Source organism: Tympanuchus pallidicinctus, unplaced genomic scaffold (assembly GCF_026119805.1).
Source record: "Tympanuchus pallidicinctus isolate F22 unplaced genomic scaffold, pur_lepc_1.0 scaffold7, whole genome shotgun sequence".
Classification (NCBI taxonomy): domain Eukaryota; kingdom Metazoa; phylum Chordata; class Aves; order Galliformes; family Phasianidae; genus Tympanuchus; species Tympanuchus pallidicinctus.
In genome coordinates this window covers 8,600,482-8,616,845 of record NW_026294791.1, presented here as the reverse complement: position 1 = coordinate 8,616,845, position 16,364 = coordinate 8,600,482, and the positions used below count along the sequence as shown (strand labels likewise).

At 41.3% G+C, this 16,364-nt stretch overlaps 1 protein-coding gene across 13 annotated transcripts in view; it reads left to right on the top strand.

The window, feature by feature from the left end:
• Positions 1-16,364, top strand: part of MAST2 (microtubule associated serine/threonine kinase 2) — a 163,811-nt gene that overhangs the window by 51,463 nt on the left and 95,984 nt on the right. The window contains exon 1 of one of the 13 annotated variants that reach the window (XM_052667039.1): positions 13,735-13,925. The exons of 11 other annotated variants lie outside the window; for them this stretch is intronic. In XM_052667039.1, the coding sequence (XP_052522999.1) occupies positions 13,884-13,925 (42 nt within the window). In that variant the 5' untranslated portion in view covers positions 13,735-13,883. Of the gene's footprint in view, positions 1-13,734; positions 13,926-16,364 lie in introns of those variants that run through there. One more of the 13 variants, XM_052667043.1, reaches the window with a different exon arrangement.

Below are 16,364 nucleotides of genomic sequence, written 5' to 3'. Positions count from 1 at the left end.
TATGGAATTCATTGATTGGGCTCTTTTTTATTTTATGAAAGGAGAAAGGAAAAAAGCCACAACAGTATTTCATGAACCAAAAACTGGCATACAAATATTGTCATCTTGTGAGAAATAAACGTTTGTGTGGGGTCACCCTCCCTTCTTCCCCATCCTTTGTATGCGAGAGCAGTAAATGCTCACAAGGCTGCAGGTGCTGAGTCAGCATTCTCTAGCAGAACTCTTGTAAACAAATGGAATTCCTATTTGATGGCTGTGTTACAAGCAGGTAAAGGGATTGTATCGTCCTGTATGAGTACAGGAAATAAAATCAGTAACTCTTGGCTTTCCTAAATGTCAGCCCCCATTCTCTGCCACTTTGCCTGGCGTGTGTGTCAGATGTAAAAAAGAAAAAATGGAATGGAGCCTTTTCATTGGCGTAACAGTGATTGGTGTTACAGCTTTTAGAAATTGCTTTTAGATGCAGTATTTTGGAAGAATGCAGAGCAGAACTATATGGTTTTACTGGTCTGTTACAGATCTTCTCATTTATACCCTTTCTCACAGTCTTCTAACTAGGCAAGCAGATGTGTGAAATCATGCTAACTTTTAAAATCAGTTTGAAATAACATTCACTTTACTATTGAACATTTATTTTCTTCTCCCTTCTGAATCTTATGTTTGGGATGTGTCTTGTTGATACACCCCGTCCCTAGAAGTGTTCAAGGCCAGGTTGGATGGGGCCCTGGGCAGCCTGGTCTAGCATGAAATGTGGAGGTTGGTGGCCCTGCATGTGGCAGGGGGGTTGGAGATCCGTGATCCTTGAGGTCCCTTCCAACCCTGGCCATTCTGTGATTCCTTCTGTAGCACTTCATAGCGGCCAAAAGAGTGCATGGGAACAGAAAATGAGAAGTGATGCAAAGAATAAAAGTACGTGTAAATATATACTAAGCTGTAGCAGGAGACCCCTTTAATTCCTTGAATGGAGTAAAGGTTTTCCAAACAGGGCATAACTTAAAGGCTCCTGCTTGGAAAGTGCAAACAAGGGAGTCAAAGTAACTCTAAAGATCATAAAATACAGCAGAGGGATCAGTAAAAGTGGAAATAAACACCCACAGAACTGAACGTGGCACTGGTTTTCAAAGGTTAAAATTTTAAACAAAATTCAGAGGAAGTCTGTTTTAAGTAAAAGTAAAGCAATGAGTTAATAGAATAATGAGAATATTGAAAAGGTAAACCAAGGGAGGGAGCTTTAGGAACAGAAAGACCACCCACCCACTGCCAGCCCTGGATCGTTACCTTTCTTTGTGCTGTATGGTTAAAAACTCTTGTCTGGATTTTGTAGCAAAACCAACAGGAAATCACATTTTAATTAAACACAAGGAGCAGAAGGTAAACCAAACTCAAGCAAAACATTAGCAAAATTGAAAATAAACATATTCTGCCAGACCTTGGTTTTGGCATATGTGCCTCTAAATGGAGTATAGTGAAGGAGAATTCTAGTACATGTAGTGTTAAGCAGCAGTGCGTGTTGGAAGCTGTGTTCTGATATTGGCCAGGTGATAGAAGAACTTGTGATAAGCAGCTGAAGGTTTCTGCAGGCTGGAAGATGGGTCCTGAGATCTGGGAGGCTGGTTGTAGGTGCTGTAAGGGCTCAGAAGGACACTGAACAGCAGTGTCTGTCACCTCTCTGTTTCACACTGAGTTCTTTCTTGGGTCAGTGGTACGTAAACTGAGCAGTTTGAAACCCAAAATAAGGTGTTTGTCAAACCTGCTAGGCAGTTTTCATCAATAAACTGAGCAAAAATCAAAGTAACAGTACAGTGTTTAGAGGTTGTTCACCACTAGCACTGAGAATTAAGGTGATGGATTACTGGATTGTTGTTCAATAAAAATGGGTGTAGAAATTATAGGCTCAACTGCTAAGATCAGGCTGCCTAAAACATTTGTGTTCAAAGTCAAATTACTGAGTAGCAGGCAAGTTCTTGGGCAGAAGGTTTGAAGTAAAGGTAAGAAAAATCATAGGAACTTCTAAATCATTTTATATTTTTTTATGTGAAAAACACTTAAAGGGATTTACTCGAGAAATGTTTTTCTTGTCTTTTATTTGCTTCACCAGAAAATTAAGATCTAGTGAAGTTCTGTTTCCCATTTTTAAAATCCACGTTTGAGTCTTCAAAATGCTTCTGTGGGCTATTTGCATTATCTTTTTACCTTCCAAGATGATTTATAAATTGGCTTCAAATGGAAGAAAGATTGCAATAAAAGTTGAAGCTGATCGTATGGATATGCTGTCTTTTGAACGTTTCTGGAAGCAAATCTTATTTTGCTGCTTTAATATGTTTGAAGTCTAAATTAATCTTACACCTAGATTAGCATTACTGGGATGTGATAATGGATTAAGTACTGATCTTTCTTGCCCCCTGTTTCATCAGCTGCTTTCTTCTGCAGGAGTGGTAATTGCTTTGGAATGGAAATCTTCGAATACTGCTTTAGTTGATAAAGGTCTGTGCAATATCCATGCAGATACTCTTTTTAATTCGGAAGGATTTTTCTACTATTTATTTTGACATATGTTAAATAGCATAAGAAAGACCAGAATGTGAATCATGATGCCTTAAAGAACTCGTGTAAGAGCTATTTGAGTAGAAATATGAAATCGTCACGTGGAGCTCAGCTCATGAAAATTTCCAACTAAGAATGTGATTGTCAAGCAAGCACTAAAGCATTTATCATGCTTAAAGCTCCCCAGGATTGACTGTAAACAAAGCAAAACTATCACAAGGGATCAGTAGCCAGTGTTGGATCGAGATGAAAAATACAACCATTAATACTATTAACGTTAGAAGAAAAGTGCTAGCACTACTAATGTGAGTGAGGTCTTCTGATTCAGGTAAAAATTCATCTGTACTATTTTGATCTGGAAGATGAAAGACATAGCTGCAAATCTGATGGAATTGCAACCTGAGAACAAATGGCAACAGAAAACAGCTTTCAACATCAGATGAATTCACCAGAGCAGGAGAGTGTTGACAAAGTTAATGAGTGTAATGTAAGTAAGGCTTGTAAAAGACATGCAGCTGTGCATCTAGCTAGCTTCTGCCTCTGAACTGAGAGGCTGCGTTGTTTCTTGTCCTTACCTGATCCTTGCAATGGTTTGACTGCAGCCTCAATTACAGAATCAAGAAAGTTTGGAATTTAATTGAGAAAGAAGACTGTTATTCTTCAGTGACAATCTCAATGCAAAAAAGTTCATTGCAATTTGTAAGGGCAGCCAATATTCCCTTTGTTTTATGGTGGTAACTTTGGCTTCACATAAAGCATTAGAATTTTACTGGCAGCAAAATATTCAACAAGAGTACTAGTTAAACACAATTTAAGCTTATAACAGGGAAAACCATAGCAGAAGGCAACCAGCTACCAACGAGCAAAATATTGGTTTTTTCTTTTAAGTATGTGGTTACATTCTGGTGCTTAATACATAACAAGCTGATACTGAAAGAGTAGCCAAAGACTGTATAGACTCTCTTTGTCCCCTGGTGGCGAACAACATAGAATTTTTAAGTATACAAAGTTGTAATTTTTAGGAGTGCTACAAGATTCTGATTCATTGAAAATACATCCCACAGTCGGTGTAGATGATCTGAGGTGATCCTTCCTCAGTTCATAAAGCTTGTGTCTTCAGAACTGAGCTGATTGTGAGAGATCTGCCACTTTCTTTTCATTGCATTATTAATGGTAGAGATTAATCAACCAGTGTATTTCCAAAGTCTGCATCATAAATGTGTAAAGTGAAGTTTAATAATAACCAAGTTAAAATTAAATATTTTCATAATTGATATTAAGGTGCTCATCCTTTTTTCTTTCTTTTTTTTTTTAATAGTGGAAGCTTTACTATTTAGAGTTGCAAAACCCCTAAATAACCACTGACAGTAATAGCCCGTGGAATTAGAGTCAGATTAACAAAGAAAACCTTTGGATTCTTGGCAGGCTCCTCCTGTAGTCTTCACTCGGTGAAAACTGGAGCTGGTACTTGTGCAGCATCTCTCTCGTAAGATAAGTTGAAGTGTATTAAGAGTGGAGCTGAAAAGCCAACAAGGTTGTACATAACTAGAGAGGGTTCACTGACGATGAACCACAAAGCAAACAACAAAGCATCCCGACAGAAAATGGCAATGGCAGCCGTAAAATCAGATGATAAAATGATCCTACCATGAGGGCAAAAAAGAAAAAAAAAAATAAATTAATCCCCCCCCCCGAGAACCAGAGTGAACAGAAAAAAAAAAAAACAAACAGTCTTAGTGCAGAGAAACACAGGCATACAGCAGCAGCCACGTTGCCGCTGCAATATCGTGTTCTTAAGCAGATTAGGAAAATTCCTCTTGTACTGAGCTCTAGCAGTTTGCCTGCTAAATATATTGTGGGCTGGTTTTGAGCGCCTCCATAGATTGCATATCTAGAAAACACATTCCAGAAACCTGTGGCTTTTAAACCTTTTGTTTTTCAAAGAAAGAATTCTGTTGTAAGAGAAGGTGTGTTTCAAATAATACAAGAATCTGTGCTTTCTCAGTGCATTGGAACAAGATTTGCTCTTCTGTTTTCTTTGAAGCTTGGATGTGTCCATGTTAAAATGTGTGAACTTCCTGCATGTTTGTAGGAAATGAAATTTCACTGTGTGCATGTGTGTCGATGTCGTGCATGGTGTGTACATGCACGAGTGGATTAATGCATATGCTCTGTTCAGCTGGATGTCTTGAGGATCACAGGGAGTGTAGATGCTTCATAATCCATGTTGCAGTGGTTTCAGAAATGTGGTCAGCTGAGAATTAGAAACTTTTTACTTCAGTTTCCAGCACTTTTATATGCACCCGTTTTATGAATCAGTTCTTGTGCCAGCATTGTCCTTTGTTCTGAACAGCCTTCTTTCCATGGGAATTTTCCGATGATTTTACTCAATGAATCCAAGAGGCTGTCATCGCTTGCAGCCAGTCTCCTTTTGCTCAGATGATGGCTGCCAGCCTTTGAAAGTTACTTTCTTTCTGTAGCATTGGGAATGCTCCTGCTCTGAACGTGGGCTGCACAGCTTTTGTGCCCGCGCTGCCATGCTGCAAACCTCTGATATTTCTGTTCTTTTAGCTAGAAGGACTAATTATTTGCTCTCTTTTAAAAACTTGCTCCTTAGATTTAGTGCCTAGAGTCCAAATGATAGTTTTGTCCCTTTTTTTTCCCCTCAAGTTTCCAGGCATGTATTACATAGGAAAATTAATTTTAAGCACAGTAGCACTATCTCAGCGAGGGACCTGGGATGTGTCTGTGTGAATGGCATGGCCAGGGCCTGGCCTGGCATCATAGCAGCAGATATGTTTCTGACTGAGCTAATGGTATTATAGTAATTTCCATATTAAGTTCCATCCTGTCCTTGATGCTGCCTATCAAGTTGCTTGCTTTTTTTCCAGCCTCCAGCTGTACATTGTCATCAGTTGCAGCCTTTCAGTACCTAAAGGGAGCCTATAAACAGGAGGGGGTCAACTATTCGAAAGGGTAGATAACAGCAGGACGAGGGGAAATGGTTTTAAGTTGAAGGAGGGAAGATTTAGGTTGGAGTCAGGGGGAAGTTCTTAGCTGTGAGAGTGGTGAGGTGCTGGAACAGCTGCCCAGAGAGGTTGTGGATGCCCCGTCCATCCCTGGAGGTGTTCAAGGCCGGGTTGGATGGGGCCCTGCGCAGCCTGGTCTGGTATTAAATGGGGAGGTTGGTGGCCCTGCCTGTGGTAGGGGGAGGGTTGGAGATTCGTGATCCTTGAGGTCCCTTCCAACCTGGACCATTCTGTGATTCTTTTATGTTTAAAATTTGTGTTAGTTTAGCTTTATTGTGGAGTACGAGCAGTTAGAGGTGTGTATATCTGTTCTGGCATTGTGTTGACTCCTCACCTAATGAATTCCTCACATTTTTAGAGATGTTTGCTCTTGTGCAGTATATACTAATGTACTGCGTGCTGGACTTAACAGTAAACACTGAAGTCTCATCTAGCATTTTGCTATAATAAAATCAATTATTTATCTCTGATCTGCTTTTTTTTTTCTTTCTTTTGGTCCTTAATGCACTGTATGTTGCACACTGAAAGCGTTACCCAGCTTTCTGTGTGAGCATGAGGGATGCTGAGAATGCTTAGCCTGCTCAGGAATAGAAAAGTTGGAGTAATTGTATAATTTGTACAGTGAATAAGAGAACCAAAACTGAGGATTTGAATAGATGTTGCTTATTTCTGATTTGCTCAGTGAGAGCGGAATGGGCCAGGAAGAGGTTAATCCTACTCCTAGAATCATCCATGGTGGAAAAGGCCCCTTCAAGATCATCCCGTCTAACCATCAGCCTGGCTGACCAAGTCCCATCACTAACCCGTGTCCTCAGTGCCTTCTTCACACATTTCTGAAACGCCTGCAGGGATGGGGACTCCCCCACCCCGTGGCAGCCTGACCATATCCTCTGAAGAAGTTCTTGAGATCCAGTGTGAACCTCCCCTGGTACGAATGTTTGGAAATGTTACTTTATTTTTGTCAGTCGTTTGCTTCATTATTTTTATGTCCTGTACATTATCTCTTTAAAACTGAATAAGCAGTGGAATGCTATTCAATGTAATAAAAATTAACAAGACTCAAAGTATTTAGTCTTAAAAGTAAGACTTAGCACTGTTTGTTAGATGTTTTGCAAATGATGCTCCATAGTTTGTTTTGCAGTACACATTCTGCTTTGTAGAATCAGCATGCATTGAAATGCTGTGTGCATCTGCATTTATGGTTAAACTTGGGTAGAAAGAGGCTTATAAGTACTTTGTTAGAATTACTGGGAAAATTAAAATAATATTGTACTCATCTGTGATGCCTGTTAGTTTTTAAGCAAGCTGTAATCGCAGTGCAGGCAGAGCGGGCACAAACACTGGCTGGATTCTGGCAGCCTCAGCAGAGAGAGAGATTATGATTTTTGGTTGCTTTACCTCCTGCTGAAATATTTCCAGCAGGGCACTTTCACTAGGAGATGAGCCCTGTGGTGCAGAGCTACACCAGAGAAGGTGGTGGTTTTCCCTCTGAGGATATATATATTTTTTGCCAGACCTCTGTTAGGTCCCATCCCTGGGAGCCATCTCAGTTTTTCTCCTGAACATCCAGCTGATGTTTTTTAGAACAGTTGAAAACGATGATAAAAATAAATGATGGGCAGAAAAAAAGTCTGATTTGTTACTTAAGAAGATGGTGGAGAATTGATAGAAGTGGAAAAGCATCTTGTAAATGTGATACTTGTAACCTGTGTGTTTTTTGTCACATAAGAGAAAAGACTCTTTAAGATGTTAAGTCAAGAATGCTGCTTACCATATATGTAAATCTGCAGTAACCCCAGAAACAACACTAGGATTATTTTGGGGCTATCATAGATGATGCTTAAATCTTCCTACTGCCAACCATCTGTAATTTCTGGGTTAGACAGTCGTCTTGCTTTCTGCTGTCAGAATTTTGAATTCAGCAAATACCAGATTCACATTAGAAATAAGCCTTAAATCCAGAAATTTTTTGGTGGAGGGTGTACCAGTGAAGTGAACTGACATGCTCAAAATACTGAGCTGGATTTGGAGAAATGTTTTATCCTGAAGAAGGAGATTAAATGGGAATCATCCTCCTCACTTTTCTTTGCTGAGCCTTTATTTTGTGAGAAATTACACAGGGAAAACATTCCAAGAGCCTTGAACCTGTTGCAGTCAGAGTGTGGTGAAACTACTGTATCTAAACTGTTTATAGAAATGAAACACACTGGTGAACACAGTGCTAAATCTAGAAGTAAATGGCTGAATTGAATCCAGGTGTGCTTTTGTAGGCAGTGAATGGTTTTACAGCATCGGCCACAGCGGCTGAGAGAATGCATTCATGTTTGAGCGTGGATTAAGGAGTTAAACACTGAAACAAAATAAAGCAAGGTTTTTCTTGATGGAGAAGACAGTGTGTTATGGCACACCACGAAGAAGGTTGCTCTTGGAAAGGCTTTCTTTGTAAGTTACTCGGGTTATTTCTTCACAGATGGTCACTAAACTAAATGGGCATTTTGGCTTTTTCTTCATAGTCCAGTCCCTCTCGAACAAAAATACCAACACTTCAGTGAGTATTCTTATTCTTATCGTGACAATCAAGAGTTTTAACAGCTACGAATGCTTTTCGTATAAAAAAAATCCTCTGACACTCCTGGTAAGCACATCAAAACTCACTTCTGCTCTGAGAAATGCTTCTGGATGGGGCTGATTGTTAGAGTGGGATGGGCAGATGAAAATGGCAACAAAACTGTTGAAGAAACAGCTGTGAGCAACTTTGCCTAGAGATATATAGCATGCGTTTTGTTTTTATTTCTTTGTGATTGCACCATTCTGGTACTTTGTTTTGCCCATATTGAGGTTTATGTGCTACTTTTTCCACCTTTGGCTTTTTGTAGGCTGTGTGAGATGCATATGGGCTTCAGTTCTGGCATTCCAGTGCCTTCAAAGTATGTTAAAGACATTCAGTTGAAAACAGTGCGTTAAGGACTTTTGAAATGAAGCCACTGTGCTGGTTACCCAGGAGCCACCGTGAGCTGAGTGCTGTGAGCATGTTTGGAATTGAACCTCCAAGTATGAACAAAGACACTGATGAGCGCGCTGCTGTGTGATCTGTGGGCTCCAGGAATAGCCCCTTTCTAAATCCTGCTCACAGAGAAGAGTTGTTGAATGGCAAATTCTGATGAATGTGCACATCTTGTAAATTTCTTCTGTAGGTACAAAGTGGAATATTCCTTAAAATATGCCTTTGAAGCCAACACCTGGATGAGCCCAAACCTCGCAGTTCCTTCCTGAGGGCCGGAAGGTGTGGAGGATGAAGAGACCTGAATGCTTTGTAGTATGGAAGAATAATGGCTGTGCAGACAGTTCTGAATGCTTGAAAGTCTTTTCCCAGTGATGAAGTCATTGTTTGTTCTAATTTGAAGTATTATAGAAGACAGAAGGCAGAAGTTTTAGAGATTGATTCCTATCTTTTGTCTCCATATATTTTCAAGAGAGTACATATTTATAATTTAAGTGCAACAGAGAGAAAATTCTGGCCAGAACATGTCCTTGTAATAGAATCAGCTGTTTCTGTCAGTCCATTACAGAGCACACTAATCACCCATCAGAACTAAAGTCATTAGGCACAGTCTGCAGTTTCTCAAATCTGCTTTGAGAGCGCGTCTGCATTTTACTTGTTCTGTAATTGGGGATGAATTTTCCTTTGCTCTGAAACAGATCTCTTGGCACCAAGGAAGTCTGAATTATCCAACTGTATTAAATGTGAGGTTGTTCAGAAATAAATCTGTGAAAGATCCCGTGCTTCTTCACATGAGAAATCACAGAGAGCTGAAAAACCTTAATTCACTTGACATTTGCACAGTTTATAACATACCTGAAAAACAGCATGGCTGCGGCTGATTAAAAATATGCCCAGCGATGAGGTCAGGCCGTGCCTGCAATTCCCAGCCCTGCAGACTTTCATTTCGAAAGCAATAGATGTTGCTTTCCCAAGATAGGCTCTGCCCCCTCCGAGCCCAAAATTGCCCTGTGTACATCGGTATAAACCTGTCACCACGCTCAGTTTGATCTGTACGTTAATCTTGGGTTTGGCCTAGCACTGCTTTGCAGTTTTGCATTCTATTTTCCACCTTCTTGTCCCATGTGAACATGGCAGGGAGCAGTGTTCCCATGAGATGAAGGTAGCCCAAGACTGTCATTCTATAGTAAGGATGGCGTTGGTGTTGTTACAGTTCTTCTACGTGATCAAAACTGAGGAGAACATTTAATTGCCAGGTATTTCTAATTGTTATGATCATCTAGGTATTTCAAAGCAAATAAAGCATCTCTTTAAGAGTATGTGTGTAAGAGCTGGTGGGAGATCTTGCTTCACTTTAATGTTTGCTTTACTATTTTCTAGAGTGAATTCTAAGCAGGTAGCTGTAGAAATACTTAGTGTATAACTTGGGTGAGTCGCACCTTGTATTTCCAGGGGATCAGTCTCTCCCTGTGCTCGTAACATGACTACAGATTTTCTGTAGCTCTTTGCTTTTGCTGTAAATATTATCTGGGAATGAAGCAGTAAAGCCCTTTCTTCCTTTACTTGTATGGAGGATTTAGGTTTCAGCTTGGCTACGATTTGAAGCCCGGTGCACATGAACAGTGTTGCACCATTCACTAATGAGGACAGAAAGAAGTTAAGAGTTCTGCTGGTTGCTCACAGAGATACAAGTGCTGGTGGGCACCTGCTGGTTCCAGACCTTCATATGGTGCCCAGCACATGGAGGTCCTCATAAAGCACAGAACTGTCTGTAATCCTTTGCAAAACCAACCACCTTCCTCCTGTCCCCGCTGCCCTGCGGCTGCTGAGAAGCAGAGATTGGAGAGGGGTGAGCTGGAGTGCCTCGTGCAGATTAGCAAAGCAATGAGAAATTACATCTGCTTATTCTCTAAATAACGTCCGTTCAGAGCAGATGTAATTAACTACTGAACTTAATGGATGCCTCGTGAGGTTACAGATGCTATCAGTCATAAACGGGATGAAGGCAAGGGAGCTTTATATGCTTGGAATCCCTTTTAGGGCTAATGACTAAATATCTTTAAAATTGATTGCTTATGCTTTCAATTTCTGAGAGTGTTCTCATGTGATCTATGTGGAAGGGACGTGGTGCAGCTTTTGGGCAGGGTGGGGGACGCCTGCAGTGTGGGGGCTGTTTGAGGAGCAGTGCTGTTTCTCTGCCATGGGGCTTTTTCCCAGAGATCTGATATTAACAAACTTGGTTTTATTTCAGGGGCTGCTCAGAGGTCTGATGCAGCTGTTCTTGGTGCCTAAATTATTTGAGAAATACGTGGTTGCAAAGATCCCTGGGGCAGCGGCATGGCCCCAGTCGGCTGGAGCTCAAGGAACTCAGCTGTGGGGTTGGGGTGTGGGTGGCGCTGTGCAGAGCCCGGAGTTGGACTCGGTGATCCCTGGGGGTCGCATCCAACTCAGAACGTTCTGTGATTCTGTGTCAAATGTCTCAGTTTGATGTGGAGGGAAAAAGCCACAACTGACTTCATTCCTGCCTGTCTGCCTCCCAAATAGCGCATGACTGGGGCCTTGGTGAGAGGCAAAGCTGACAACAACCAGGACCCTTCTGATGTCATGAGATGCCTGATGATGGTGTTAATGTTGAGCTGACAGTGAACCTTTCTGGGTCCATCTTCAATATCAGAGTTCTCTCAAACTACAAATTTCAGTGCAGTTCTCTTTGTAACCACTGATCCTTGCTCACGCTTGCATCACCAATGCACTGAATGGATATGAGCTGGTGAGCAGCCCCAGAAGTTTTCACATGAGATACCCACTGTTTTATAGAACTTCTGTGCAAGGTAAAGCCACGTGAGTGCTGGGCTTGAGTACTCAGTTATAAATTGAACAGAAGATACTTGATGATTTCTGTAAATAAAACAAGGGGTCGGGTAGTATTGAAGCCGACTGTCAATTCGTTTGGAAACAGCTTTTTAAGGAGTAGATGCATGTGTTGTAGAAATGACAACCGACTTAATCATAGATTAATATTAGTACGAGCCAATGGGAGAGGGAATAAAATGGGGTTTGTTTATTTGTAATGCTCTTGGCATCCTTAGCAGCTGTGACCGTTTCCTTGGGGTCACTGCATGCCCAGTCTTGAAGGAATTTTTGGTGCAAGTCAAGACAGGATAGTTTACAGAGCAGTGTCTAACAATAGTGTGCTCCTGTATGTCTCTGAGATGACGCTCCTTTCTGCATCTTCCAAACTTTTGCACAGCGTGACCTTCTGACTTAGATTTCTCAGGCTGGCGTGGCCTGGCAGAATGAGTGAGCATTGTGAATGCTGCTCCTGTTGTTTGGGTGGCAGATATTGCTGACAGCCTGCTCTGCACACAGCCTGGATCAGTGATCTGCTTTGTGGCCTTGTAAAGCTAGAATTAGGTAATGAGAAAGATTAATGAGCTGTCTAAGCTGTGCACGTTATTCCTCCCAGTATTCCTCTCCCTCAGGCTAATCTGTGCAGAAATATAATGTATGTAATAAAGATTTGGAGTTGGTTAAGTATGTTAGTTCTCAGATTTTAAGCTACAGCCTGCCTAAATAAAAGGCAGAAGTCTACCATGCATCTCAGCTTGTGTGTAGTTGGTCCATACATTTGGACAGCTACTTTGTTTTGGGAGTCAGTTATGTGACAGCCTGCTGAAGCTATTGCTGTTGTGTTTTATATGTCGACTGTTATGAGAGCAAGTCTTTTCTGCTGCTTGTTCTGTGCTTCTGCGCCACAGCTACAACTCTTGGGGCTGCAATGTGTAAGTTGTAATTTCAAACGAAGTTATATCTGTGATCTTTTATGTGCTATGTATTAAAAGTAAGTTTGGCAAATGTATCTGAAGAGAGCTGCTGCTATGCAATTGCTCTTTTTTTTTTTTGTTAGCCTTGGGGAAGACAATCAAGCTGATGGCAAATTAGTTTGCTGACATCCAGGATTGAACAGCTGAGTTACTGTACCTGCTCTTCTTAATGTGACTGGGGTTCTCAGGGGTTGGCTTTAATTTTCAGAAACCATTCACTGTTTAACCTCAGTTGAAAAGCCTGGGATCAAATATGAAGGTAGCTATTTTCTTTACCGTGAATGAAAGACTGCTGCTTTACCGATAGCATGGAATTAGACTGACCCTGGGCTCTCAGTCCCGAATAAGAGATAGGAATGAATGCTGTGGAGGAAATGAGACTTGGAGAATTGCAAGTCATTCACCGTGCTGTTAGTGAGCCTTGGCTGCGAGCGCCCATGCAGACCCACAGCTCAGCTGCAGCTGCTGTGGGCCCGGGCAGCTCTCTGCTCACCCACTTGGAAATGTGGTTTGCATACGCTGTTCATGTTGCCATCTGTCTGCTCAAGCTATGATGTGTGACTTCAGTTGCATCTGTTGGCATGGATGGGTTTGGTTGGGCCCATCGTGTGCTGCATCGTGTTGTACTGTGGGCTTCAAAATGTGATGTGGTATTCAGAACATGGAGATCTCACTGCAGCTTATATTAAAAAAAACCCAATATTTATCTGTCTGTACGTACACATAAACATGCATATATATACTTTTAAAGTCTATCTATCTATCTATATGATGTGCACATTTATGGAAGTGGAGCCTACTCAGAATATTATGTGAAAAGTGGAAATTCTCATCGGTTTTGAGATGTATTCTGTAATTACTTTAGGTCAAGTCACCAGTAGCCTTAGTCCTATGACTGGCCCAGAGGTTAAGTGGTACAAAAGGTTAGTGGGCAACTTGCAGAGCCATATATTGTTGAGAGGTTAATGTGCAGATGTGGCCCAGGTCCTTCACTTTGCTACAAAGGGGGACCTTTGTGTTGCTCAGGCAGAAGGGCTCGTGGGGGACAAGGAAATAATTGGCTGTGATTGAGAATTTTGTTTAAAGTTGAAAGGGCTTTTGGCTTTATTTTCTTCTTTGCCATTATTTGAAATAAACCCAAGGCTTTTTTTTTTTTTTGCAGAAGAGTACAAAAAGGCCAGAGGATGCTAGAAACATTAAATGCATCATTGGCTGATTCTTGACCCACTGGTTTCAGGACTGATATAAACTGTTTATTTAGAGAAATGGGGTCATCTGTCAGCCCAACAGCTGTCTTTTTTTTTTTCTTTTTTCCCCACCGTTGCTTTTATGCGTTGGTACACTTTGCAAATGATGTTTCTACAGGCAGACAACTTCTGCTGAGGCAGGGAACTAATCCAAAGAATGTGTTTGTTTGCTGTGGGTGTGTGGGGTTATTTAGGATAGCAGCAGCTGGACAGGTGTACTGCAGACCATCGTAGTGCCATGCATGTGGTCCTGAAGGACCTGACACCCGCAGCCACGAAGGTGAGAGTGCTGAGGAGGGTGCTTTGGGGAACAGGAGTACCTCTGGGTTTGGCAGTTCAGGATGCGTGCGATTGATTGCAGGCATAAATTCGGCATGGGGCTCAGTAAGGTCTGGGAGTGAAGCTCGGTGTCCTCCCTGTGTTTTGAATGACAGCCGAAAGATTTGGGTATTTGTTTTCTGAACTTTAAGCATCACTGTATTTAAGCAGATGATGTAACCGTATGATTCTGAGTTTAATTTCTAAAAAGACAGTATATGATATAAAACAGCATCTGCAGTATATTCCACAGGCTAATCTGGCATTCAGTACAGCTAATAAATGGTTTGTGTTGCTGTTTAAAATTCTTTGCTGATGAGTTTGGCAAACAATTTCAGATGTAATCATCACCTGAGAGAGAAATTGAGAAGTATTGTTTTAATAACCATTTACAGTGATATGGTGAAAAGAAGGAAATTATTTTTCTTGATAGATTCTGATAGAAAAAGAGGAGCTTAGTGTGGTGTGGGTGTTTTTTTCTTAATCACCATGAAAAATTCTTTTCTGTTAATCTGATGGATGGATTACAGTTTGTCCTTGCCTGGCCAGGTTGTATTTTCCATCAGAACTGGAGATTCTAACCCTCGTTATATCATTTCTGTAATGCAAATGGTTATGTATAGAAAGAGATTTAATTAATCCCCTGCTGGTCGGTGGATACCCTAAGGCAAACGTAGTCAGCAAAGGAAAAAAATTAAAGCACGAGTGCACGGTACTAGGTCAGTGAGCGCCAGTGGAGTTTCATCATCTGTGAAATATTAACTTATTAACTGGAATGTATTTACTGGTATAGCTGTAAAAATATTTGTCCATTGTCCCAACTGGTATGATAGAGAGCTGCCATGCGGGAAGCCAAGGTCACAGGCAGCCTCAGGAATCACACTGGCTGCTCTGGCAAAGGTGTGAGGCATCCTGAAGGCAGCCGTGGTTCTCCCTTCAGTCTGAAAGGGCTGCATTTAAACTGCCATCAGTGCGGCTCCAGCATCCAACTTTGCCTGTGGGTCTGTGCCATATGTGCAGCTCCATATTGAAGGGCAAATTACGGGATTGAGATCAAGTGACAATTGTGAGCGATGGGCTCCTGCTCTCTTCACGCTTTTAGAACATAACGTATCCGTTTAAAGGATGTGGGTTGTCGCGTAGGTCAGTGAACAAATAGACTTCATTTCCATTCCATCTAGTGTGCGTATGTGCATACAGAAGATAGCACTCTTTCTGTTCTGTGAAACAATTATGTTTTATGGCAATTTTTGTGTACGAGAGATACTATAGAATACGTTTTCAGTATGTATGTAGAAAACCACATACTATAGAAACCAAAAATTATAATGACCATATATAACATTTTCTGTTTTGACTTCATGAATAACGATGGGGCTGGTGAGGATCTGTTGTGTTGTGAGATCAGAACTGTAGTGTGTTATTAGAGCATGATTTTATATCTGCATTATTTGAGATGATGAGATAGAGGGAAACAAATTTAAGGTACTGCTTTGAAGAAGGGGCTCAGAACCAGCTTTGATAAGTGCTATGGTGCTGTAGTTCTTTCCCAAAATTCATTTTTCACTTCTTGTCTGCAAACCGGCTGCCGCTTTTGTCGTGTGGAGCACAGGCTGCATGTTTAATAACTGTGCCTTGAAACATGGATCTGATACAAAAGATTAACTTTCAGAGCAGTCTGTTGCTGCCATTTGTGTGGGGTTGTGCAGGGTTTAATTTGCTTCTTATTTTTTTCTGACGTAGGATCTGTGAAAGAGGTTCATTGTTTCCACTTCCAGAATTTCCTGGTGAATAACGTGCAGCAGTCATTTAAAGTATGCAACGTTTAGTGTAAACCAAATATAAAACGTAAGCCTCTGTGTGGGGTTTGCTGTTAGCCTACAGAGCAGATAGCAGGGAGGATGGCTGTAGGATGGTGGAGGTGTCTGCAGGTAGGGGCAGCAGAAGTGCTGGGATGACAGGTGTGCCTTTGGGTGAGGCCATCCGAAAACCCGAGCGTTCACAGCTTGTCCTCGTTGGAAGGGTGGTCAATGTGAAAATAGCACTTCTGCATGAAGGGTTACAGGTGCACCCTGTAAATAGTGCTTCAGACCAAGCCGTTGCAGCTGAGCACTCTTCTAGGAGTCATGTTAGCTCTTTAAATGTGATTTATTTTGAAAGGCTGGGTGGATGTGTAATGGCATGCTCAGCTGTGGAGTGGGTGGGCGCCAGTCAAATCACACCTCCCTCATCTTTTAGTATCTGAAACATTTAATCTGCACAATAAAGCTGATTCTGAGCAGTTTTCACTTTCAGAGGGTATTTGCGAAATGCTGTTGGACTTCTCAGTTATGTTTCACAGTCATTTAATCAGCATTTTTGTAGTGCTGCTGTGTGTTTGAAATTATCCTATCATTTGTAG